The sequence below is a fragment of the Colletotrichum fioriniae genome, assembly GCF_027942845.1.
Source record: "Colletotrichum fioriniae strain IMI 355084 chromosome Unknown scaffold_4, whole genome shotgun sequence".
Lineage (NCBI taxonomy): Eukaryota > Fungi > Ascomycota > Sordariomycetes > Glomerellales > Glomerellaceae > Colletotrichum > Colletotrichum fioriniae.
Genome location: NW_027076840.1, coordinates 1,640,608 through 1,666,911, shown reverse-complemented (window position 1 = coordinate 1,666,911; position 26,304 = coordinate 1,640,608). Strand labels below are relative to the sequence as shown.

At 51.2% G+C, this 26,304-nt stretch overlaps 8 protein-coding genes and 1 non-coding gene across 9 annotated transcripts; 6 read left to right on the top strand and 3 right to left on the bottom strand.

Moving 5' to 3' along the window:
- Positions 1-1,860: 1,860 nt before the first annotated feature.
- Positions 1,861-1,942, top strand: N0V96_004302. The gene has a single exon. It is a non-coding gene; the product is annotated as a tRNA-Ser (tRNA).
- Positions 1,943-3,010: 1,068 nt separating this feature from the next.
- On the top strand, positions 3,011-4,374 carry N0V96_004301 (uncharacterized protein; the record flags this gene model as incomplete). Its single annotated transcript, XM_065757079.1, has 3 exons — positions 3,011-3,174; positions 3,292-3,969; positions 4,026-4,374. 3 exons carry the CDS (start codon positions 3,011-3,013, stop codon positions 4,372-4,374), a joined length of 1,191 nt encoding a protein of 396 aa, XP_065614292.1.
- Positions 4,375-4,885: 511 nt separating this feature from the next.
- Positions 4,886-5,893, top strand: N0V96_004300 (uncharacterized protein; the record flags this gene model as incomplete). Its single annotated transcript, XM_053188366.1, has 2 exons — positions 4,886-4,977; positions 5,056-5,893. 2 exons carry the CDS (start codon positions 4,886-4,888, stop codon positions 5,891-5,893), a joined length of 930 nt encoding a protein of 309 aa, XP_053054328.1.
- Positions 5,894-7,344: 1,451 nt separating this feature from the next.
- Positions 7,345-9,157, top strand: N0V96_004299 (uncharacterized protein; the record flags this gene model as incomplete). Its single annotated transcript, XM_065757078.1, has 4 exons — positions 7,345-7,529; positions 7,605-7,764; positions 7,827-8,261; positions 8,309-9,157. 4 exons carry the CDS (start codon positions 7,345-7,347, stop codon positions 9,155-9,157), a joined length of 1,629 nt encoding a protein of 542 aa, XP_065614291.1.
- Positions 9,158-9,324: 167 nt separating this feature from the next.
- On the bottom strand, positions 9,325-10,001 carry N0V96_004298 (uncharacterized protein; the record flags this gene model as incomplete). Its single annotated transcript, XM_053188364.1, has 3 exons — positions 9,325-9,507; positions 9,577-9,717; positions 9,837-10,001. The coding sequence occupies 3 exons, from the start codon at positions 9,999-10,001 to the stop codon at positions 9,325-9,327; spliced, it is 489 nt and encodes a 162-aa protein (XP_053054326.1).
- A 6,544-nt stretch (positions 10,002-16,545) lies between these two features.
- On the bottom strand, positions 16,546-17,652 carry N0V96_004297 (uncharacterized protein; the record flags this gene model as incomplete). The annotated part of the gene is made up of 2 exons (XM_053188363.1): positions 16,546-17,317; positions 17,381-17,652. The coding sequence occupies 2 exons, from the start codon at positions 17,650-17,652 to the stop codon at positions 16,546-16,548; spliced, it is 1,044 nt and encodes a 347-aa protein (XP_053054325.1).
- Positions 17,653-18,275: 623 nt separating this feature from the next.
- Positions 18,276-19,203, top strand: N0V96_004296 (uncharacterized protein; the record flags this gene model as incomplete). Its single annotated transcript, XM_053188362.1, has 2 exons — positions 18,276-18,441; positions 18,500-19,203. 2 exons carry the CDS (start codon positions 18,276-18,278, stop codon positions 19,201-19,203), a joined length of 870 nt encoding a protein of 289 aa, XP_053054324.1.
- A 260-nt stretch (positions 19,204-19,463) lies between these two features.
- DPM1 (dolichol-P-mannose synthesis) lies at positions 19,464-20,274 on the bottom strand (the record flags this gene model as incomplete). Its single annotated transcript, XM_053188361.1, has 2 exons — positions 19,464-20,082; positions 20,177-20,274. The coding sequence occupies 2 exons, from the start codon at positions 20,272-20,274 to the stop codon at positions 19,464-19,466; spliced, it is 717 nt and encodes a 238-aa protein (XP_053054323.1).
- A 2,271-nt stretch (positions 20,275-22,545) lies between these two features.
- N0V96_004294 (uncharacterized protein) lies at positions 22,546-23,668 on the top strand (the record flags this gene model as incomplete). Its single annotated transcript, XM_053188360.1, has 2 exons — positions 22,546-22,600; positions 22,782-23,668. 2 exons carry the CDS (start codon positions 22,546-22,548, stop codon positions 23,666-23,668), a joined length of 942 nt encoding a protein of 313 aa, XP_053054322.1.
- Positions 23,669-26,304: the final 2,636 nt, after the last annotated feature.

Here is a 26,304-nt window from a genome sequence, read left to right as displayed (position 1 = left end):
AAAAGACAAGGAAAGCTTTTGCCGAACTTCAGTTGACTACTTCTTCGAGCCTCTATTGTTCAGCGAGGTGTTTGTTAACCAGTGGGCCTGCTTTCTTTGGCTGGGGTTCAACGCCAAGATGTCAACAAACATCTTCATTATCTTCATTGTACTCATGCCATGAGACGACTTTCTGGTGAAAGCTCATTGTATGCTGAAGCTGATTTGAGTCTGTTGACCTGATAAACTTTGCTCAGGACTCTCTCAATGATTTCCGTGGTCGCTGGTAATATTTGAGTATCATGGACATCCCCACAGGGTGCTTATAAATGCTTCCAGTCCAGAGCAAGTCTTGACCCCTCTTCAACCCATTTTCAACGTATGAATTAATTTCAAGCGCTTCTCCTGCACCGTATTTGGGGGTCTAACTGAAGTATATCAAAACAATGGATCCACCAACGCCCATCGACCATTACAGTATTCTCGGCATCGGGAATGACGCGACACCAAAATGCATCGAAGATGCGTTCTATGGCCTGGTGGGAAAAGCTCGTCAGTATAGTCAGCACGAAGCACTTGACAGAGCAGGGAGATCTCAAAGTACAGGCATGGCTGGTTCGTCCAGAAACCAAGATTTCAACGGAATGCCAACCCGACAGTTTTCAATCCACCAAATGCAGATCACAAAGGCTTACGAAGTTCTCAGTGATCCCGTTCTGCGCACACGATACGACAAGTCAACACAACCAGTGGTCAGGGCCAAGAGCTTGCGCCTCCGCAGGTTTTCGGCGTGGGAAAGACGCACGTCTGATGGCGATGCCCTACCGGAGGTCACATTTGCAGGCGTCAAACAAAAGCTGAAAGAAAAGCTGAAGAAAGGCAAGGAGAGACTAGAAGCGGTTCTGGAGACAACCGCGCACAAGGTGAAAGAGGCTGAAGCGCGACAAAAGTCTCGGTGGCCTGAAGTGCTCGCAACTCCCCAAGCAGAGAGCTTCTACCAGCAGCCGGCAATGCCACGGCCTCAAATTCATCAGCCTCAGAAGCAATACTATGCAGAAGAACAGACCCCAACGACCTATGAAGACTTTCACAAAACTCCCAAAGACTACCAAGTTCGAGATCGGGCTGCTACTACTGACGTTTACACTAGGAACTCGCACATCTTCAACGAAGCCGTGGAGCCAAGAGAGTTGAAAATGCGCAGTCCGCCCAATAGGGCGCGACTTGTCACTTCTGGGCGACAGCCGGGATGCATGGACAATGGGCCTCATGGGTGGAAAGGATGGCATTCAACGAACAAATGTCTTGCACCCCCCGGCTGTCCCATTTGCGAAGAGTTTGGTTCGAAGTTTTTCTGCACGAAGTGCAACGCCACGACTTGCATGATGTGTAGGCTTGTTTAAGCAGCGAAACTTTGCACATCCAAAGACTGTGGGCGTGCCCCGTAACCCTATTGAGATTTAGCAAGTGCACAAATGTTTTGGCTGTTTACATTGTGAACATAGTAAGTAGAACCCGGGAAACCCACGGCTTCTCAATATAGAAGTTACCTCATTGCCGTGACTGATGTGATATGAGTTTCATTGTATGAAGACAGATGGGCAAAACAACCTGTGCCCCGCATCTCCAATCAGCTATTGAAGGTAAGGCGAAGGGTACGTGCGTACAAGCAATGAATAGAGTTTCCAGGGAATGGTATGGCAAAAGTTTGAGTTACATCGCAGAGATGTCATCCGAACCATGGATATAAACAAACACTGTTCGAGCCGTCCGTGAGTGCGCGCAGAAGACATCGCGTTCGTCCATTTCAATCCTAAATCCAATATAGGCCATAATCCAGGTCACAATGAGCATCTCCACTCCTCAAAGAGTTGACCAATCGGCGTTGTGGCAGAGTGGTCTAATGCGCAAGACTAGAAATCTTGTTCCTTCGGGAGCGTCTGTTCGAATCAGGCCAACGTCGTCTTTTGCTTTTGGCTGTTCTGGCTCGTCAGCTTATGTCCTATTTCCAGACGCCTATCCAATACCGCAAGGGTTAGAGTGTTTTGGCACAGCAGTATGCAGGTTTAAGGAAGAACTTGTGTGATTGTTATCCAGGTGCCTGGAGTAATTCGTACAAAGGATTTTGCTCGTTGGCCTTTAACCCTGTTGGGATTAGTTCATTCATTTGTAAGCGGGGTCTCGTCAAACTACCTCCCGAGTCCCTGCTTCAAGCCAAAACCATAATCTACTTAACCACTTGGCCCCATCCAAGAGGAAACGAAGAGCTTATCGCAGCGTGGCTTCCATTACTGAATCGTCAGAGTGGTTTATTTTACATCGCACCGAACGACAGAGCCTGGACGAAGACCCAGATACGCTTAACGGAAAAGATGGAGACATCCAAGCCCAAAAGAATTAGGAGGAGAAAGGCGAGTGGTTCCAGCATCAAGCACCTACTGAGCCGGGCGGATGCAGCCTTCAATTTATTAGGACTAACAATGAACCTGAACCATACAGGCCTGCGATTTGTGTTATCTTAAGAAGATCAAATGTGATGCAAAAGAGCCCCGATGTTCCGGTTGCAAGTTATACAACTCAGAGTGCACTTATACGGGCCCGACGAGGGCGGCTGCTGTGAAGTCAAATCAGTAGGTCCTCACTTTCGAGTTCTCCGCCAAAAACATCGATCGACTGACAGCATAATCGTCATAGAGCCAAGAAGATAGAAATTCTGGAAGCAAGGCTAGCTCAACTGGAGGCCCAAAAACAACCCTCGTCCAAGGCAGCCAACCCAGAATCCTCACTGACTTCGTTGGAGCCGGGTTCGGCTGCAAGTATCTCTGAAGAGGAGCACAATCTCTGGGCGACAAATACTGACTCAATACTCAACGAATCACCCGAGTCCTCTACCAATCCAGGCTCAAGCATCTCGGGTCACGAGCTTGGCAAAATACTTCCACCCCTGCGTCAGATCCTGCCTTCAATAGAAGACTACTTCCAGAATTCGAACCAAGTGCTCCCTCTGTTTGAGCGAGAAAGCTTTGTCAAGATGCTGCGAAGTTGGTACGCATACCCGGCGCACCGTAAGTCAGACGTCTGGGCCGCCATCAATGTCGTCTTGGCCCTCGCACACCGGCATTCCTACGCTTCAAGCTACGAAGAGACGCAGAATATGCAGCGATATATCGATAACGTCCAATCCGTCCTAAACAGGTTGGTCATCAAAGAGCCGAGCATGCTGGTCTTGCAGACTTTACTTGGACTGGTTCTGGTATTCCATGGCTCAGCGGACCAAGGCCCGGCGTCCATACTTATAGCAACTGCAATTAGGCTATGCCAGGGCCTTAGACTTCATACGAAGTCTACGGCGCAGGAGTTTGAGCCGGCCGAGGCTCTGCAGAGGAGCCGGGTGTTTTGGATCGCCTTCATACTCGACCGCGACCTATCCATGAGGTTGACGCAGCCGCCTATGCATCAGGAGTCAGATATCGACGTGGACATCCCATCTCTAAGCCCTCCAGATGATGTAGGTATGATCATGGGTTTCTCTGGCCAAAAGTTCAATTACTTCCGCAGTACTGTTCAGCTTGCCTACATTCAGGGAAAGCTATACCACATGTGTTTCTCAGTTCGAGCTCTCAAGCTGTCAGACCAAGAAAAGTCTCAGAACATGCTTCGCATCCGAAAGATGCTGGAAAATTGGCAAGACTCAATACCCATCGACTTCCAGCCAGAGCTTGCAGCAGCGACCGTGGCCACGGAGTATCTTCGATACATTTGCCTACTTCACTACACCCACCTGCAGCTCATCGCGACAACGCACTACGCAGACTCGCACCATCTCGAGTGGCTTCAAGGACTGCTCAGCTGTAACAAGGGAAGTACTCCCGCAGCGCGTTCCGACTTGGCAGCACGGCTTCCGAACTGCTGGGACAAGCTGGTTACGGAGGCGCGGACTTGCATGCATCTCTATGCTGCAACACCCGAGAACGACTCTGCTCTCACTTGGTATTTGGGCTTTCCTTCTTCACTCCTCACAGTTGTTGCTGACTATTCCGTTGCAGGCTAGTGTCGTGCGGCTACCTGACAAGTATCATGTTCATCACCGTCAACAACCTGGCCTGTCCAGATAACCCGTGTCGGTTGACGGATCAAAGCAACGTCGAATCAGCCTTGCTCTTACTCGAGCGTCTTATCAAGGCTACAGATGACGGAAGACTCAAGAGAATTCACAGTGCTTGCAAAGAAATCAACGAGAGGGCGCGACTCGCCGTGATGTCAAGTTCACCAGACAGATTCTCACACTTCGATCCTCCCGGGCTTGAATTTGGAGACGAAGACCCTCTTGATGACGGAAGGTGGGGACTAGTCGACAATAATCTTTGGACGATGAACGAGTATGCCTCAAGTTGATCTGACCACGTTGGAGAATGGGGGTGCAGGCGTCGGTACGGGTCGTAAGAAACAGAAAATAAGGCAGGGTACGGTTGGGAAAGGCACAGAGGAACGGTGACGGGAGCGGCCTTGTGTTATTATCCAAGAAGCAGTGGCTCCAGAACGAAGTGTATCTTACAATATCTTTGTCCGTATTACATACAAGAACATCTGCTGTGTTTTGTGAGGATTAAAGATCCCAAACGAATAATGCAATACATAGAGCTAAGTGATTCATTGTCCGATTTTCGCCTGACGGGAGGTGTCTTGTGGTGCTTGTACTCCCGGTACCTGCCTGCCTCCTGTTTCCCTACCTTCCTTCCCAAACGACCTCACGCTCCCTCCTTCCCAACCCAGGTGTTTTTCCGTAGCTTCCTTATTTTCTGTTCTCTTGGGTTTTTATAAATTCAAAACCTTTTCCTCTCACCACCAAGTCTCCACTCTCATTGCCTGCCGACCAGAGTCAATTTCCCCCAATCACTCGAGAAAGATGGCCGACTCCCATGCTTCTCACATCGATGGAGGCATCCCGCTGCCTACCGATGTCGACGATGAGGATTTGGCATTACGGCCATCGAATCCGTAGGTTCAGCTTTCAATGTTACGGCACCTCGATGTGGAAATTATTTGTTGTTGTTCATTAACCCGTTGTTCTCCTAGTGATTCTGCCGAGCGCGTCACCCTCAAATGCGGCGAAAAAGTCTTCACCTTCAGCAAGTCAAAGCTGGTCAAGGACTCTGACTACTTCAGAGCATGCCTCAACGGCTCCAATTTTGTTGAGGGCAGAACTTCCGTCATAGAGTTTGACGATATCGAGCCAGAGGTTCTCGAGGCTTACCTACGCGTCGTCGATATGACGACTACCGGCAATCCAATGGATGAATTCATAGCTATTACCAAGTGGTATGGGGAAAATGCGGAAGACTTCATCACCGTGATTGAAGTTTACCAACTTTCCGACCGGTTGCTAAACGAGCCTATGCGTGTTGAACTGGCCGAGTCTATCCTGGGCTACATGCAGCACGAAGCAGTAAAGATGGTGGACAAATCATCGCCAGAGGGTATCAAATGGCTATTCAACACATACAAGAACGCATATGACACCTTGGATCCCAGCATTCCCGATGAGGCCTATCTCCAGTCTCAGATTGCGGAGGTTTGCTGTCAACAAATCGATATTGACAAAACCTACGCTTTCGCCCGCACAACTACCAAGGGAGAGGCTTTTCTGGAGGCCGTGCTGATGGCCACGACTCAACGTATGGCTACTCTCCTGCAGAAGACCAGATCTCTCGGCACCAAGGTGGAGCGCCTTAAAGCGGAGAAACAGATGATTATCGAGTATGGATACATTGAGACTGATGAGTACGACGATGATGACGAGAGCGATGAAGATGACGAGGACGACGATGATGACGAGAGCGATGAAGCTGACGAGAACGACGATGAGGAGGAGGACGGAGATTATGGCGAAGATGGCATGCGCCGAGATCATTGAGGACTGGGACTACAGCTCATCACTTGAGCATGACCGGAAGTGGATAGTTGGAAGTAGGAAAAGATCCAGGTTCTCTATGATTGGGCTATCAACTCGTTTTTTGAACTCAACACAACGGGACAAGACTTTAAAATACATTCCTCTCATACCCCTCACGAAACACTCTCAAGACTGTAAGGAACCATGGTGGCGACTGGGTATTTACGCAATGACTATTATCCAGCCTCTTCTTCCGTGTCCGCAGCTTTGATGTACGTACTCACTGGGTTCTTGAGATCTTCAGTGCCTCCGTCGCCATGCGTGTCGACAGTCGTGCCGGTAAGTCACTTGAGGAACATATTTAAGCAGACCAACAGCCCCGTGTGAGTACGTAATGTATAGAAAGACACGCGCTGAATCAAAGAGCACAGAGGACCTTGAGCGACCGCTCTCTCGCTTGGCTTTCCTTCCTCCATGGCATAGTCATTTCACGCACACAGATGGTTTTGGCTTTTTGTCGAAATAAATACTCGGTCTACATACGTTTCAGGTCGCTAGGTCTGCAATATTTGAACGCGAGCAAAGCGCTTTGAGAACGGTGAACGCAATCGTTCCAGGCCCTGTTTGGAAGTAAATACAAGCGCTCGGTTCTCTTGCGAGCTAGATCTCCTGGCGGTCGAGTTAACGAGGGAAACTTTGCGTCATCTCGAGTATCTGTGGTAGCTTTGAACATCCTGGTTCTTCTACAGTGGTATGATGCTTTCCTAATGCCCAGTGCCCAGCAGCAAGAGTATCCAGTTGCAATAATACGGTACCCTAAGAATACCTGCAAAGTTTGCAAGTATTATTATGACGAGTGTGCATTTGCGCAATGCTCCACATATCAACCTCAGTGAGTGCCGAAAACATCAGCACTTGTCCTGCGTACTTGTCGTCAATTTCTCTTCTTGCCGACGATTGGCGTTGGAGCAGGTATCTGAAAGAGCCTTGACAGTGATGCATCGGACAGTTACACCGCATTTCCGTAGCTGGAATATCACACGCGGATCATTGGCTGCTTGCATGTGAAGCCAACAGGCTGTCATGCAGCTTACTCCTTCGTATTCTCAATGGAGAGCTAAGTCGTAGTCTGTCACATCACGGTACCAACAAAAGAAAGTGGAACTTCTTCATGTCTCTGGGTCCGCTTACCTACGTAGAATGCAGCATTGGTTACTGATGTGCTCCATTCGGCATACGTGGATGAAGTTGCGATGAGGGGTGCACACTTGGCACGACTAAGCCGAGATGATGATATGTGAGCTGCCGTCGACTCCCCGCATAGTAGTCGGCAGAGCAGATGATGGCTAGCAATTGAAATTGGAACTCGCTGTCGCCCTCTCGGTCTTTCTCTACTTCAATCCTTCCCTATCGCTCCTTCCATTTTACACCACTGACCGTTCACGGGAATCTTCCACGCCCGAATTCGAAGCATGGCATTCCTGTTTCTGATCCCGCTGGCGATTTTAGGTATTGCCGTCTTCAAGCTGCGGAATGTCGGCCGACGGCCCAAGAACTATCCTCCAGGACCTCCCACGTTACCACTGATCGGAAATTTGCACCAGATTCCGCCGACACAGTCGCATCATAAGTTCAAGAAATGGGCTGAAGAGTATGGGTATGTTCAACGGAGCGCTCTCCCATCTGGCTGGGAAGCAGAGTATCTGTACACTAATATTTGGATCTTGGATAGCCCAGTATACTCGCTCATTCTCGGCACCAAGGTCATGATTGTGCTCTCTTCCGACCGGGCAGTGAAGGACCTCCTGGACAAACGCAGCAACATCTACTCCTCTCGCACCGATCTCTACCTTGGGAATGTAGTCAGCGGTAATCTCCGCGTCGTCATGATGGTGAGTTGCCCCGCGCCTTCCATGTACGGCGGCTTCTGATCTAGGAGCTAACGGAACAAAAGCAATACGGCGAAACATGGCGCATGATCCGAAAGATATTCCACCAAGTCCTTCACATCAAGGCCGCTAAGGGCTACGTACCGTACCAAGACCTCGAAAGCAAGCAGATGCTGTCCGGAATCCTGGAAGAGCCCGACTCCTTTGTCGCACACATCCGTCGCTTCACGACCTCGCTGACGACACAGATGGTATTTGGATTCCGTACGACGAGCATACATGACGAGAAGCTCAAGAGACTGTATCATTGTGTCGAAAAGTGGAGCGAGGTCGTGGGTTCTTCTACGGCTGCTGTCTTGGACGTGTACCCGCACCTGAGGAACCTCGGATTCATGTTGCCTGGGAAAAGATATGCTGAGGCGTTACATAAGGAGGAGAGGGCTCTGTACGTCGGTCACTGGATGGATGCAAAAGAGCGTGTTCTCAAGGGCACGGCGAAGGTGAGCACTGCCTGGTATTCGAGATTGCGCATGCGGTACTGACCAAGGCTCAGCCCTGTTTCTGTGTGGGCATCGTCGAAAGCCAAAAGGCTCTCGGTTTCTCCGACGCCCTGGCCGGCTATATATCCGGGTCCGCTCTTGAGGCTGGTTCGGACACCACCGCGTCCACGCTGACTGGCTTCGTCCAGGCCATGGTCTTGCACCCCTCCGTCCAGAAGCAGGCCCAAGAAGAATTGGATCGCGTCTGTGGTACCGAGAGACTCCCGAACATGGATGACTGGGACTCAATGCCCTACATACGGGCATGCATAAAGGAGTCTTTGCGTTGGATGCCGACTGCGATCCTCGGCCTACCGCACGCCGTCATACAGGACGATGAGTACATGGGCTACAAGATTCCCAAGGGCGCAGGCGTCATGCTGAATGTATGGGCGATCAACATGGATGAGAACCGATTTGAGAATCCACGCGCTTTTGAACCTTCTCGTTATGAAGGCGACGAGCAGAACTCATTCGAGTCGGCGATGAACGGAGACCCGTCGAAGCGCGATCACTACGTCTTTGGCGCTGGTCGACGGCTGTGCCAAGGAACGCATATCGCTGATCGATCACTCTTCCTAAGTATTTCGAGGCTGCTGTGGGCTTTCAACCTTGAGAAAGCAGTTGATGCTGAGGGAGTCGAGATCACTCCAGACGCGGATGACCTTACTGACGGGTTTCTGGTCCAGCCAAAGCCGTTTCCTGCGAAGATTACGCCAAGGAGCGATGCTCATGTGCAGATTATTCGAAGGGAGTGGGAGGCTAGCCAAGCACTTCTGGACGAGAGTAAGCAATGGAAGGAGGTTCCGAGCGGAATGGTTTTTGAGTCTTTGGTATCGTCGGATTTCAAAGAATGATCTGATTGGAGACATTAGGGATGAACAAATGATCTTTTCAAGAATATCACAGCAGCACAGATAGCTGAATGAATTGTAAAAATTGTCTCTCATAATTTGTGGTCTTCGTTAAAGTTGGAAACATTGTCGTGCCCTTGCTTGTAGGCACCAGAGTCTCGTAGTATCGCTCATGCTTTGAACTTCTCAGGCGCCCTCTCCTCGGCCTGATCTTGAGGCACTGCCTTTGCCTTTCCTCTTCCCGGTGCGTTCTCAAATCTGTCCTTCCACTTACCCTCTTGGTTGAACATTGTGAGGCACTGGATCGCTGATGGCTTGCCATATTCTGGGTCAGCACCACCCTCCAGGAGGACCTGCCAGAGTTAGCGTCAGCACTATGAATGAGTAATTCTTCCCGCCCGTGATTTCCCTCGCCAACTTACCTCAATCACTGCATCCAGGCCCTTGAAGACAGCGCCCGCGATCGGACTTTGACGCTTGTCATTCAGTCTGTTGGGGTCAGCTCCATGCTGGATCAGGAGCTTGACCACGTCCGCATGACCGTAGTACGCGGCCAGCATCAGCTGGATGAGATGTTAGCCATGAGGTGACTCAATAACCATCGTCAAGGTCTCCGGCTCGGACGCTGAAGACGGCATCCCCCCGCTGAGAAACAACAACTGAGGTGAGCATCGCTACGCACCAATGTGTCTCCCTTCTCATTCGTCAGGTTCGGCGGCAACCCGTCGAGGATGCCCTCCTCAATGACAGCCTTGTTGCCTTCGCGGGCCGCATTATACATGCTGGCGGCCAACCTGACGGCCTCCAGTGATGGCGAGAACGCCGTGGCGGATGTCAACGCGCTCATGTTTTCTTCTGATGGATGTTTTGAGAACGACGAATTGCGCAGTAGTCTCCGAATGGGTCCGGCACTTAGTAATGCTGATAGTGATAGTGGTTCCTCGCGGCGGAGGGCGACACTAGAATGAATAGGATAGGCAAGGTCGTCGCCGGCTTCTGCTAGGTATTCGGTGAGGTCGGAGGGGAATGTTCGAGAAATGCCCGGTTAGTAAGCTGGGCTGCTGATTGGCTCGGGCAGTGAAGGGACTCCGTGCATCACCGGAAGCTGTGGCTGCGGAGTCAGAAAACGGGTCCCACTTTTTACCTGCTAAGAATAAACATGAGGTGGACAAGACGCTTTGTTCTAATAGGTATTACACAATGCTCGCTTTCGGGTTGCCTGAACTGTCACCAGCAGATTGTTCACTCAGCTTTCTTGTGTTTTCAATAATTTTTCATACAAGAAGTTGTTTGCCGTTTTCAATTGGGACAACCCATTGCACGACCGTTGTCAACCGAGTTGCTAATGACCGCTGATGTCGAAACACAACACTTTCACTACCAATGGAGGAATAAAACGTTGGATAGACTACTTCTCTGAAAGCAAGGCTCACTTGTATTGTCGCTCTTTGTGAGGCCTTTTTCCGACAAACCTCCTTTTCAATTGAACACAAACAAGACAACCATAACCAAGGCATACAACATCCTTCAAGCTCTATTATCAAAGTAGAGTTCGGGGGGTCAATACCGATCTTGCGTACAAATACAAGCCGGGGCTCCCGGGTGTATGAGCTTTCCTTCCCTCCTCCCATCAACGATTTTGGCAAGCCTAGCTGAATAGATCAGTGATGCCGCACCAAGTCTCCTCCCAAGCTATTGCGGCGACATCTAGTACTGTGTTATACAAAACCGCCTTAGACGAGCATTAATAGCAGAGCTCCAATGTATGGTACCACAGTACGGGGGGCTCGACGTGGTACTTTAGCGCTTGCCGCGGACGTAGCTCCGTCTATCCCAGGCAGGAGAAATCACCAGTCAGCCACGCAGGTCGGCATCGGAATAGAGCCGGACAGCGATATTCGTCTAGCTTTCCATTGCACTTATCTAGTCGCGAGGCCGTTTCTTCTCAGTCCTGCTCTGAAGAGCCTCTACTTCAGCTCCTTCCATCCCCAAAGACCATTACAGCAGTAGCTACCTACGTTAATGAGGTTGGAGTATACTACGACGCCGCAACGGTATGCTTATGGAGCTACCTAGTGGGAGAATCAGCATCATCACGGTGGCTTCAGCTCGGCGTTATGTCTAACCTTTTGGAGGTAGATTCCCACCTGATTATTCTTTAGTACTGGCAGGTGATATGTGTTGGATGAGTAGCCAGGACTATATTATGGGCTGGATTCGAATAGTTATATCCTGGCTAATACCTTTATCCTACCTTTACTTGCCGCGCTGGGCCCGCGTACGCCCTGTTTAAACGCTTCACCGCTATCAAAGTCTTGCCTTGGAAATCTCTTCCCCCCTCAGCTTAGATTATATATACAGAAACTACCGCTATGTTGCCTAACACCCTCAGCCTTGACCTGTGGTAGTACTCAGGCAAGGCAAAGGAAATGTCATGCCAAGGTCGCTGGTAAATGCCTTTGGCAGGGGTGGCCAGATGGTAAGAAAAGAATATTAAATACAAAACATGGATAATCAGGTTGAGTCTTAGCGATAGGGGGGGTATCGACGTAGACCGCAGTACCTTCATGCTTCTTTCACACTTCACCTTCTATGAGGGCGTGCCAGCGTTGCGGCACATACTACCCTTAGGCCACCATTTCGAAGATGGCAGTATCCGCACAGCTTCTACACTTTATCTAGAGAAAGCACTTTTATCGCTGGGAAACAGGCAGATCTTAACAGAACAGACGTTGTGTACAGCATCACCCACAGTTCTGTTTTATTCGGGCCCTCCCTCGGCGGTATCGACTTACATGTACATGCATCAATAAGCTGGAAGCGAAGATGAGCACCGGCAACCTGATTGCAATAGGCCAGGTAAATGTGCTCTGAATCTTATGTCTTTCTCAGAGGATGGACCTTTAACCAAGATAGATAGTGGTGGTGACAGTGGTCGGCGGGCTTACGTTATCACTATGTGCTCTGAAATCAACCATATATGATTCCTTCTTTAGAAAACCGTCCTTATTCGACATGCCAACTTTCCGCACGTCAGTCTTAGGTACAATTGAGAAGATGATAGGTCAGGGAACCTTAGTGGCCGCACTTAGCCTGTCACTCTCTATGGCAGACGCTCGCCCATGACAATCCGAAGACTGCATCATTGCCTCCTTTACTCCGAGATCCATTCAGTACTCATCTCACGCGGCCGAATGAGAGACATGTACGTGTCATCCAGTGCGCGTCTCCTTCGGACATTGCTTTATCGTCATTCTTTATCCTGCCATCGAGACTGCAGACGCCGTAATCGGCGGTCTCTTGAAGTAAGTGGCAGCACGCAATCATGACGGTGCGGACTTGGATGCGCATATATCTGCGAAGAAGCCGAAGATACCCCTCCTCTTCCAAGTTCTGGGACATCTGAACAAGGCGAGTATCATCGCAATCACCGTGGAAGGCAGCTTCCACAACAAAATATGAGAAGGCGAATAATGCCAAGTTGAGAGGCATCCAAATCACCCAAAATCAATCACCGCGCCAAAAGATTCGCGAGAGTTTCAGCGATCGCATGATCGAGAGCTGCTACCGACCAGATCATGTCCATATCTTATCAAAGCAACAACATGTTTCAGAATCTCATTTTGCCTCCGAGTACCGAGCTATATCCTCGAGGACGATGGATCGACCTGCGTGTCCTTCAACTCTAGTGGTTACTTTGCCGCAGCGGAGGTCGGGGGGGGTGTCCCCACTAGTTGTCGAAATTATGCTGGATATGAGTTTTCTAACAGCCCTAATGAATCAGTGCAAAAGGCGTCATCATCATCATGATCTAAATTTGGCTTTCCTTAAGAAGGAGGTGGACTGGAAGTCACAAGAATCCTGGGCGATCCTGGGAGCATTAGTGTGGCGAAGAGTGATTTGACAGTGCTTTTGTGGTGTAAGCCAGGCAGTTCCAGGAAGCGACGCTAAGATGCGTTTTCTCCGATGCGTTTGAGCTCATGCTTGAACAAATTACGGATAGAATAAGCGTGGGGTAGTGTGGTCATTTGGAAACGGGGAAGCTGTGGCTCAGACTAAAAAGACATCCGTACGGTGTACCAGAACATACTTGAATGATCACTATGGTTGGCCGTAACTCCGTTGATAGAAAAAGCGGCAGCCTTGTCACTTGAGATTTTCATCCCATCCTTTGCTTGATACTCCGTCAGGACATCTTCTAAGGCTTCAACCTCAGCCTGAGCCTCCTCTCCGGCCTCCGCCGCACGCCTCGCCAGGTTTTTTCCAATTTACATGGCGAGACAAAGGCCAGGATGCCGAGTGGGTTGATTTCAAAGAGCGATTTCGCAAGGCTATTGGGTATCGACGGCATTTAGATATACAGAGCTTACAATAGACTTGAAATCCGGTGATAAACATGTTGAACAATGAGCTTTGGTCGAGTGCTGCGGGTAGTCATGGCATTTCTCCAGTCTACTGGTCGGACGGGAGAATCAGCCCGCTTGACGATCACCACGAAGAATTAGCAGCTTAGTATCCAGCTTCTACATCATCTTTCCTGCTCTTTTTGAGTACCCCAGGTACCTTGTTATCGAAGAAAATAGATTCCATATGAGTTACCAAAACGAGAGTGCAGTTTCTATGACTAGACGGATATCAACCTGGATGGCTGACCGGATTGAAGATAAAAGGTAAAGATCTCCAAAACGGGCCATATCTCCGTTACCTCCTCCCTCTCTTGTACCTTCTGCCTCCTATCTTGCTAAGTTACCAAACCTCTCTTCAATGCAGATACCCCAATTACTAATAACGGGCAGAACTCAACACAAGAAATACCATTCTCATCGCCACTTACACCGGCCCTTTTTGACACAGAATTATACAATGCGTAATGCACCTGAAGCCACGATGGATCGAGACGGAGAAGTTCTCTTTTCTATTAGGTATTGTGCTCCGATGCCTTTGTTCATAAATCCTTCTTTCCTAATCTCATTACAGCAGTGGAGATGGCGACGATCAAACTCAAATTATCATGGAGTGTGCCGAGAACAAGTCTTTTGTCGTTCAGAAATCTCTCATCACCAAGCACTCCGACTTCTTTAGAGCCTGCCTTAGACACGATTTCCAAGAATCGAGGAATTCCACCATCCGCCTTCTCGATGTTGACCCGGATCTAATGGTCTTATACCTCGATCTCGCACATCGTCAATGGCAAAAGCGTCTCAGATTGGGGCGTGAGGTGGTCATCCTGTCGAGAGATTACCCACTCGTCGCCGATTGGGCGCGTCTAATCGAGCTTTACCAGCTTATCGACTTTTTACAAAACGTGGGACTCCTGAAGCAAGTAGCCTGCGCTCTCCGAGGCTGCATCTCTTTTACCCCACGCCGAACGTTCACCCTCGATGCGAAAGACGCAACAATAGACCGCATCTTGGAGGCCTTTGAGATGCTGGAAGTCAATCATCGGTACCAGGCCAGGTTCCGAGATGACATTGTCTCGGCATTCTGCAAGCAATGCGATTGGGATGTCCTTGTCAGCCATCATCAAACTTTAGAGTCTCACCCTGAGTTCCTCGCTAAGCTTAGCTTAGTGCAGGCTAAGTATATTTCGTCTATTGTGGAACGCGTTGATCCAGAGACCTGGTACTTTGGAGAAGTTCCTGTCAGCAATCATGACATTTTAGAGGCTCATCCTGAATTGCTCGCTAAGTTTAGCTTAAATCAGGCTAAGCATGTTGCGTCTATTATGGACCAAATTTCTTCGAAGCCCTCGTCTTTCGGAAAATTGCCTAGGATGTGGAAGAAGAAGGCTCAGCTGTGGTCTCTACTACCATAGGCTGTAGAGGATCCCGGAAAGGTTATGACCTTGCAGTTGGCACATTTCTCATCTTCATGCGTGTATTCCACCACCTGCTAGATGGTGTCGTTACACCGATTTACATGATTTCTGTAATTCGGCTCTACCTTTGAACTGTTCAAGAGCGGAAGCACAAGAATGAGGTAGGATCAGATCATTCCATAATTTATGATTACCCCTTACAAGAATATTTTCATTTGTTGACGCTTTCGAGCAGTCGATAGAATATCATTTATAAAACAGGAATAAGTACCTTGAGGGGAGCCTCTCTCTAATGATGGGCGCTAAATTCGGTCTCAAAGGAACCCTGCTCCTCAATAGGCCCAGGCGATCCTTTTCATTGTCTCAGCTTCTGCCAGTAACGTACGCCCGAAGTGGTGAAGTTACGAGCCAAGTAGTTCACCGAATGCATCCAAAGCTGCGTTCTAAATCGGAAGCAAGGGCTTTTTCTTTTCCTAAAATGACCTCTACTACTGGCTATTGAGATCGAGGCACCACAGTCGTGTCCAGGTGGGCCGGGCACCCTGTTGTCAACTTCCGGGTTTAAAGTTGGTGAAAGCACAGCCTGGCGGCGAAAGTCACGCTGACGCAATAGGGGGTATACCACTTGATGGGTCGGCAGACTTTTCCTTGAGCTCAAAGGGTTACATCAGGCGTCGTTTCTATTTGGTGTGTAGTCTCTCTAGAGTTCATCCGTTGACAACTTTTGCCAAACCTGAACTACACGTACTCTCGAACCAGGAGATTATTTACTCAGCGATACGCTCTCTCACAGATCAATCCTTCTATCATACCTACCCTAGTAGCATCATGGAAATTTCTAAGACAAATACCGACATCGAAAAGGGACAACCTAGCGATAGCAAAAAGAACCTTCCGGGTACACTCGCTATGAACGTGTCGCTGGCGCCATTGCCTGGGTTCTTGTGTCAGTTGTTTCCTGTTGAAATTGACCTAGTATACTGCTAATAATTTCGATTAGCCCTGTTGCTATCCCAGAATATATGCTTGCACTGAACGAAGTTCTAAAATTACTCGAAAATAAGCATGCATTTTCGATATCATTATGGACTGGTGCAATGCTGTTTGTTATTTGGCTTTGGGCCATGCACTACCTCAATGAACGCCGCATTTCAAGATTGAAGGAAACAGCGGACACGAATCCGGTTGATGGACTGTCTGATGTCGTCCAGTCGGGAGAATTGGAACGCAACACCGTCGTCGGGAGATTCAAGCTTCATGACTGGGGATTCGAGGAAACACAGCAGTGATTTTGTCGTCTAGGCATGCTTTGACGAAGTGAATTCGAAGTGGTCACGAGTCTTAAGCTCTGAGTTACCAGTATTATGCCAATAAATCCCATTGGTAATTAATGCCATAATCTTGCCTGTACGGGAATGAACAAGGATTCGGGGTTATCGGCATAGCTTCGATTAAAGACCTAACTGTCATACCAAGCAGCTAGAAGCCATAAGGCATACCGAGTTTCGAGACGCTTTTGTTGAATTCAGGGGTATCAAATGCAACATATCTACCATCCCAGCAATAGCTCCCATCACTTTGCTCTAACCTTCCGAATGACAACCCTCGCCCCGTCAAGCTCCCACCCAACACCGTGATCCCTCGTCAACGACTCCCAGTCCTGACCCGAACACTTCTCCAACCACTCCCGATCAACGCCCAAATACGTCCTCCCAAAGCACTTCAACACGTGCGTCCGCACATCCGCCTCGGCGAACTCGAGCAACTTGGCCCGGTGCCCATCCACGCTCCCCTGCACCCTCCGAAACGCAACATAATTATCATGCGCCAGCGCCGCCAGCACGGCATCCACCTTTGCATCACGCAGCTTATACCGGTGCCGAATCGCGTACGCCTCCGCCAAGTCCGCCCTTCGACACGCCGCGTCAAGGACGAGGTACGACAGCACCTCCTGCAGCTCCACGCTGGTCAGGTTGCGCGCCGGGTGGATGGTGCGCAGGACGTGGAGGATGGCCGGGTGGTAGGATTCCGGGTGCTTGACGAGGACCGAGAGGCGGATGTTGAAGAGATATGCCTGGATCGCAAAGTCGTCTACGCGTTTCGAGGCCACGATACCCTCGCGGAGCTTGCGGAGGGCCATCATTACGTCCGAGAGGGCCTTTGTGCTGGAGGGATCGTCGAGGAGTCTCGGGGAGGCGGCAGGGGAGACGGAGGGGTAGTCTGCGATGTCGAGGGAGGCGAAGCGGCGGAGGAGTTCGTCGCGCTCGCCGGCGTCGGAGCAGAATGTCATGTACCGTTCGACGATCTTTGTGTAGTATTGTTCTTGCGTCTTGAAGGTCAGGAGTCTGAGGAGGCGCATGGGTCAGCATAGGTTCGTGAATAACGGAGCTCAGAGTTACAGGCCGTACCTTGTGTCACCCTTTGATGGAAGACCGTAGCCGTCGAGAGGATCCAAGTCGACGGGCTTGAGTCTCCCCCATGGTCCTGAATGTGAACGGCCTCCTCGGCCGGGACCACCACCAGCACTACCGCCGCCGCCGCCTCTTACTATGTCTCCTCCTCTTCCTCCACCTCTCCCGCCCCGAAACCCTCTGTTACCACCTGCTCTCCAATTTCCTCCTCCTCCTGCTGCATACCCTCCCCCTCCTCCTCGACCTCCTCGACCTCCGCTGGTTGACATGGCTGTAGACTGGTGGGCTTCGAGGCTTGGCAAGACGGGGTGTTGGACGGCCTGGCGCAGGAGGCATGTCGTCAAAACAGAGACGGAGACATCCCACCTTCCCCCTTATCTTATCTAATCCCCAAACCGGGGCGCCAAGGCTCGAGCTTGGGGTGCCACCAGAACGTCACTTCCACGAATTGATGTGAGAACACGAAATGCTCTTTCTGATGTTCATGTTGTAGAAACAGTCTCAATCACTCCAATGATTTACACATACAGCCACGAAGACTCACCTCCATCATTGCCCATTGGCCTCCACTGTTGACTCGTTAGAGCTATGTCATCCAATGCGTCCAGCGATTTCGTCGCCTGGGCCCCGACGGTTCTTACCCCACTACCGGTACCTCGTCACCTCGTCTAGGGCCGGGAATGAGAACCGCGGGGAACCTCGGCAGCCCAGGGGGTCTTCACCTTGGAGCTCCAATGACATTTCAACCCTTGCAGAGCTGTTTCTCAAATCTCACTCCCGCCTTTGAATTATATACTGCGTAGCACCATATCGTCACTTGAGCTTGACCAGCTTCTTAACCACGACCTCGATCAATTGAAGACAAGTCAACTACTTTGAGACCATCACCAATATGTCGGACCGTGTAGCGCAAATCGCATCTCACCTGAACTACCCCAAGGGTATGCTCGCCGGCCAAGTTGCCATCATCACCGGCAGCGGACAGGGAATCGGCGCCGAAGCCGCGCGGCTCTTTGCCAACGAGGGCGCAAAGGTTGTCGTCTCCGACATTGACGGCAGTATGGCTCTTCAGTCTCTATCACCCAACAATTCCTCATAACTGACAATATCAAACAGAAAAAGCACAGCAAGTCGCAGACAGCATCACCGCCGCAGGCGGCCAAGCAATCAGTGTCCCCGGCGACATGCTCTCAGCAGACTACATCACCACCCTCGTCGCCAAAGCAGCAGAGTTCGGCGGCGGCAAGATCCACCACATCGTCAACAACGCCGGCTACACCTGGGACGGCGTGATCCACAAGATGACGGACAAGCAGTGGGACACCATCATCGCACTGCACTCCACCGCACCCTTCCGCCTCGTCCGCGCTGCGGCCCCTTACTTCCGCGTAAAGGACGGCGAGAACCGCTGCGTCGTCAACATCAGCTCCACCTCGGGCGTCCACGGCAACGCGGGCCAGGCGAACTACGCCATGGCGAAAGCCGGTGTCACGGGCTTGACCAAGACGATTGCCAAGGAGTGGGGCCCCGCGTTTGGCGTCAGGGCGAATACTGTTGCGTTTGGGTTCATTAAGACGCGGTTGACGGATGCCAAGGAGAAGGGTGCGTTTATTACCGGGCCGGATGGCGAGAAGATTGCGCTGGGGATTCCACAGGCGCAGAAGGCTGGGGCGGCTGAGCAGGATGCGCATGCTGATATTCCGTTGCGGAGGCCTGGCTCGCCTACTGAGGCGGCTTCCGCGGTGCTTGCTGTTGTTAGTCCGCTGTTTAGCTACGTGAGCGGCCAGACGATCATGGTGACTGGTGGTCGGAACATGTAAAAAGCTGTGTTCGGAGTGGATGTAGTTAGTAATCTCGGGGCATATGACGGCCCCCTTCACATGACTGAACCAAATTGTAGATTTCATGCGACTTGTTCATAATTAGGTATCGGTACTTTGGATTCCCGTCGTCCCCCAACGCCCAATTCATGCCAAATGTGTCCAGCAGCAAACAAAAACTCTCGGTATCGTATCACTTCTAATTTTCTTCTCCCGTTCCCTTTTCCATGTTCATTCTTCCACTTCCCAAGGAGACTCCCTTAGACCTTGGCCCACAGCGACAACACACCCTTGGCGTACTCGACAATCTCGTCACCACCGAGCTTGCTGTCGCCGTAGACGCGGTCGACAAAGGTAATGGGTACCTCGGCGACAGAGCACCCCATAGCCTTGGCGCGAACCATCATCTCCATCTGGAACGTGTAGCCCTTGCTCTCGGTGCTCGAGATGACCTTGTCGAGCACGCTCTTCTTGTAGAGGCGGAAGCTGCCCGTCAGATCGCTGACGCCGGGGCGCAGGACGGTGTCGGCGAAGAGGTTGGCGCCGCGGGAGACGAACTTGCGCTTGAGGTCCCAGCCGTAGACGCCGCCGTTGCCGGCGTAGCGGGTGCCCGTGACGATGTCGTAGTTGCCCTCCTTTTGGCGGGCGACCATCTGGGGGATGAACTTGGGGTGGTGGGAGAAGTCGGCGTCCATGATGATGACAAAGTTGCCGGTGACGAACTGCAGGCCGTGGACGTAGGCGGTTCCCAGGCCCAGCTTGCCGGTGCGGGTTTTGAGGATGATGTGCGGGGCGTAGGCCTTGACGAGCTGGTTGGCGACTTCTTGGGTACCGTCGGGGGAGCCGTCGTCGACGATGATGAGTTCCCATTCGAGCTTGCTGTTGGGAGGGGATGTTTGTCAATATATAGTACGCCGAGAAAGAATGTCTATTGGAGGAAAGGGGAAGTCAGGGATGGGGGGATCGCACTTACTGCTGGGTGAAGGTGCGGTTCAGCAACCAGGCGACGATGGGCAGGTTGCGACGCTCATTGTAGGTCGGCAGGATGACCGAGTACTTGTTGGTTGCCATTGTTGCGGTCGGAGAAAGGTTTCGGTATCGAAGAAGGGGGGAGATTGAAGAGAATAGAGACACAAAAAGTCGAGCTTGGCTTGGCTGAAAGGAGCGTGGTGAAGTTGGCGGCGCGTTTGAGGCTTCACGGCGATGAATGCTGTCTGTCCTTTGGCGGTGGAATGCCATTTGGCACCTTGAGCGGCTGATGACTAAGCTCCATCTGGCCCCTGAAATCTAGGGGGGAACCACAGGGCGGGACACTGGAGCACCAGACATCACCACCTGGCAACACTGCACCTCGAGTTTAGGTTGTGTTCATGATTCTCAATTGCTAATAAACCCGTCAATTGTTGCACTCATCAAAGAATGTCTCTTAATACAAAAATTTGAAGCACCAAGATTGTTGAATTTCTGGGCGCTTCTTCTTTGCGTTAAATTTTGGCAACTTGTCAGACAATATCTTGCCCAAGCTTCTTGCCTGAATCGGACTAGAGCTTCAAGTCTCGACCACCTTTGCATGGAAGGTATCAACCGTGGGATACATACCTTCCCTGCCTAGAAGGCAGCCACTCATATGGGAGCCGACCATGATGAAGAAGATGACAATCGCATTCGACTATTTCCCATTCACTCTGAGAAGTGTCTTTTACAGCTCCAAGAGAGCGATTGATTCCTGCTACAATTTGGGGAATTTCGAAACTCCTTCCACGAGTCAAGATGGAAGCTACCTAAACTTGCCGATGAGTACCTTCCTTCGCAAGTCAGTATTGCATTTCATAGAAGTAGGGGAGGTTCTCAATTAGAACAAGAACAAGACTGTTGGGTTTATCCAAAAAGGAGAACCACAAACATCTATACCTCGGTAAGATACAAAGAGTTTCTTTATAGGAACGGAAAAAATGTCTGCGCAACGTCCGTCTACACAGATACATCTACCTCTCATGACTTTCCGGGGTAAAATCATCGATCACAGATGGCGTGCAGCTTGTCCAGAAAGCTCAGACGTGGTTCTTTCCTCGCGTGGTGCTGATTGGCTGACGTAATATGGTTGGCTAAGGGTGGAGATGATGCTCTGCCTTCGAGGCCAGTCATTGGTCCTTCCCCGCATCCGCCTTGCTGCACCACCGTGACGCTGCAGTTCTGCCCTGGCAAGCGTCGCCCGCCAGCCAGGAATCGATCGCATCCCATCGGGGACTGAAGAGTGAGGTGAGCTTCGCTTCGTTTGTACAGTGTGTCTATGGTGGAAACACACGGTCTAGATGGTTTGACTAACTATCTCCCATTCTCGGCGTTACAAGACGTTGAGACGGACCTGCAACACCGTCATCTCAGTGCCGAAAAGCTTTGCGTCTCTGTCTCGATCAAACATGGCCTCTCGCTTCAGCGTGAGTCCACTCATCAGATGCTGTTGAACGATATGAATGGCAGCATGCATGAAAAACCGTTAAACTCCAGCTGCTCTCATCGGCGACCGCTCGCCTCAGCAGACTCGACCTAAGACACTCAGCTTGCCAGCTCTACCCATCGGCCATGTCTCTTTCGGATTAACCGGATCTTAACCGGGCCTTAGCTTTTCCTCGCCAGCCCTGTAACATCCCAAGATCGCCAGGTTTGGCCATCGGCGTCCGTGGAGCTCGCAGTCACGTCAGATTGACATGACGGTCCAAGGTTCCTCTCCACCCAATATGCCGCGAGGGGAACCTTGCTATTCCCGGCCTTCTCCTTGCAAGCTCACAGCTTCACTCTCGTCGCTCGAGGTCCGCTCCCTGTTGTCCATAGGTAAAGGTAGAGAGCTAAGGGTCAGCACAGCGCACACACTCACACTCTTTCGCAGCACGGAAGCTGTGAGCGCAATGGCTGAGGTAATAGTAATGGCGTGTTCCGAGCCCGCCCTTTCAGTTGCTGATTCGTCCCATCCCCCGTGGAACCAGAAGCGTTCCCTCCCACCCCGGTGTCTCCTGCCTCCCAACCCCATGTTTCTGTGCGATGACTTGCTGTGTGGTTGCAGCAAGGCCCAGCCGGTGAGGAGCAGGAGCTCTGCCGAGTCCCATGCTCCGACGCCAACCTCACCTCTCTCTTCTTCCCTCTTCCTTTCGTTTTCCCTCCTGCCACAAACTTCACCCTCTATCCTTCGGCCTTCTTATCTTCAATCGGCATCACCACAGCCATCTCCATCATCTACTACTCTCATCAATTCTCGAATTCGGCCATTGAGCCCTTTCCCACCACCGACTGCTACATCTCTGATCGCGCACTGTGCGCCCACCGGATACCCGTTACGTCATCGCAATGGACCCCAATCCCGTTCCTGGAGCTGTCCCAGCCGTAGCTGGCATCGACAAAGGTGAGTGGAAGATGTCGTAAAGCTTCCATCGGTGTCGCGTTGCCTCTGTACAGAGGTGCTGATGTTTGCGCCCTGCGTTGGCTCATCGTCTCTCGGTATACGGGCGCATCGCATCTTCCCCATCGCCGCGCCTATACTCACGCTCGGACCTTCTTGCGCTGACATTCTTCCCCTTGTACAGCTCCCGAGACTGTCGCAACCACCACCGCCCCTAGCGCCGCGGATGAGAAGCCCACAGAGACTGTAGCTTTGGAGACGAAGCCAGTCGAGGAGAAGAAGGACGAGGTCGCGCCAGTCACAGAGACATCAGCTACTGAGACTGCCGAGCCCGCCAAACTGGCGGACCCTCCTGCGCTGGCCCCACCGGCCGATGCGCCAGCTGCCCCAGCTGTGGCTGAAGCTACCACCGATGCGCCCAAGCCGGCCTCCGTCGAGGAAGTCCCCGACAAAGACGGCCCCGTTGCGACAACGGGAACCGAGGAGGCCAAGGTCATCCCCGCTGAACAGCCTACGGAGATGAAGGCCGCAACCTCTGCACCCGTCGCCGAGCCGGTCAAGGAATCCGTCGAAGAGCCCACTCCGCAACAGATACTCAAGGCACCAGCGGTCGAGGAAGAGGCAGTCAAGGAACCTATCATCGAGAAGCCCGAAGCCGCCAATGGCGCTGCGACCAAGGATGTCGAGATGACTGGTGCCCTCAACGACGCCGAGCCTACCGGCACTGGAGAGCGCGAGGCCGCGCCGCAGGCCATCCCACCAGAGGCCAAGACGAGCAACAAACGCAAGGCGGATGAACTAACCGAGACCGATGGTACCAATGGAACTAACGGTACCAACGGTACCAACGGCGTCGAGGCTGTCGAGGCTGCTCCGGAGGAAAAGCCTGCAGAGAAGAAGGCCAAGAGAGGCCCTGGACGACCCCCCTCAAACGGCGCTGCGAAGCAAGCCAAGGAGAGTCCCAAGAAGGAGAAAGAATCCTTTGGACACAAAGTCGCCAGCAAGGTCAAGAAGGTTCTGCACTCGCCCGGTCGAACTGAACGCAAGACTCGCTCTCAAGGCCCCGTCTAAACCAGGCCACACAGTGAGCCAGATACTTCTGAGGCACGTATCCATATGGCCTCGGATTTCCTTGGATGTCAAAAGAGTCCCACAGACTACTCTATCAACAACGTGACCATAATGGTCGAGGCTTGGATTCGGACCAGCCGGGCGGGCGTCTCTCTTTTCACCCCGCGGATTTATGATGGGTAGGCAAAAAGGAGGCGCGGGTTTTTGTTTTTGTTTTTGTCTTTTTGTTATCGTAGCTCAAGTCGTCGTCGTATCGACACTGGGTGGTTGGGAACTAGGATACTGTATATACTAGGATGCTTGCACATGCAGCTTACCAGTCTCGTCGTGGTCATTCCAACGCAACGTGTGATGGGAGAGCAAGGCCGATGAACGATTCGACTCGGGAACACGGGCAGTCGAGAATTGTCAGGCAATCATGGCATCTACCAAGGGCTTTTACTTAACTTGCTTCTACATTCATGCTCCAGTGATCGTTAGAAAATGGAAAGTGACAACGAATTGGTTAACGCGAGACACAATTTATGAAGAGACGACGGTACAATATGAGGTCGGAAGTCTGACAACACAACACCGAGGAAGTCCACTGAAACTTTGCCTACGAGGTAAAGCATGCTATAATTTGACTTGGTTTTTGGGCTTTTGCTGCTTTACGTGATGAGGTCCTGAATGGTCTATCGAAACTGTCCTACCACTACTGCTAGTTCGGTGTCTGAACTGATTATTCGGTCGATACATCTTTGACGTGTAACTCGGCTCATCTAGGGTGAAGTCGCGATGTGTCTATGAAGGTACCCGCACACACAGGTATCCAAGGGTATCGTACATCTCGATCGCTTACATACTGGACTGCTAGCAACATCGCTTCGAGTCAGAAATACTTGTGGAACCTGTGCCGACGTCTTTGGGTGCTCAAATGTTCAAGTCACACATACGGAGTAGCATTTGATCATCTTTTGACTGATCAATCGAGCAGAGAGGCGGGATGACGTCTATACAATACTTAGGCTGGGGGAGTCGCTGACTTAAGTTGAGAGCGGGAAGCTCCTTTTCGGGTCCAGACCGTGACAGAATCAGTGTGTTCTCCACCCACCGCGTCACCCAAAGGCCAAGGGTTTGTCGATCAATTCGTTGTAGGATACCTACGCAATGGGGAGACGTAACAGAGAAGGGTAAGCTCAAGCACATGCGCTCTCTTTTTTTGCATGTTGCCTCTGGCTTGGATCACCCTCTGTCCCGCGTGCTTCAGCCCTTTTGAGGGTTCACGGCATTCAGGAACGGGCTGTTTTGGAATGAAGATGTTTGAGAAGCTTCGGGAGATGGCAAGATTGGAATGGGGAGTGAGAGACGGGCGTACTTGGCATGACTTTTACAAGCCGAGGATAGGGGACGCGCGTGTGCGTTGTGTACGTGTGATGGCAACGTCTTTTCTCGAGGAAAAAGAGAGCATTGAGAGAGAGAGAGGAACATGATGTTCCATGATCCATTTGTGCCACAGGGGTCCAAAAAACCGTGAGGAATGTGCGTCTTCAGCCTCAGACCAGGCGTGTGCGTGTGTTTACTTGCGGTAATCCAAATACGGAGAACAAGTAAACAATGGAGGGGAGGAGCATAGACGCTAAGCAGTTTCGAGGAAAACACAGCGCTGGATCATGGAAAGATCGCGGTGGCGTTGCGTTTGGTACCTTGCGCCTTTGTCATTTATATGAAAAGTAGATGTGTGAGGCGGACGGTAAAGTCTCTCAACATGTTTTACAGTTCCAACGGCACAGCGTCGTGGCGGCGGCGGCGGCGTACCCATACGGTGGGAAAGACCAGAAGTTTGAAAATGGTATAGAGGGCCGCCACTTTGGGGCGATGAAGCCCTGTGACGTAGGGGATCTGAGTCTCGGGTTTTTGTGCAACCAAAAACGGGCCGGTTGGGAACGACGTAGATGGGATCTTCTTCCGTTTCCGTGAAGGAGCAAAAGGTACGGTGGCTCAAGGTAGTTAGTCTAGCTTCCTTTTGCATTGTTCTGGAAAAAAGGCGGCGGGAGTCGCGGGAGGGGAACATCGGTGGTCTTGGCGGTGGGAGGGATCGGACTGGGACGCCTTACCTGACCTCAACTCAGCTTTGACGGATTTTATTTTGGGTATGAAGTTGAGAGCCTTTAGTCGCGAACTTTGCGATGGTACGAGATAAGCAGTCATCATGGGTGTTCAGGAACAGAAAACGCAAATGTTATGAAAGGTGTATGTGTGTGTGGATTAGAAGGGTAGCAGTGGAAGGGTTGAAGCAGAAGAATAAGGAATGCTTATTTCTCATGTCATGCATCATCCCCCGAGGAGCAGGGTGGCTGAGCAGCATGCAGAGAAAATGCTCCGATTGAGGGAGGAGAGTTCATCGCTATTAGTATTATTTTGTCTATCCATCTATGATAGTAATTCCTCGCAAGAAGTACATACTACTTACTGCATGGGGTATGCTCCTCGCTTACCTTACTACGTACGCACCGGTCAATTCCTTTGACATTGAACCACCATCATTGAAGATTGCAGTACGAATATTGTGAGAGAATATTCATCTTCTTTATGAGAACCCCCATCTTCTGTCCCGTCTCTCCACAAATGAACAAACCTCCCCAACTTCCCAGAGC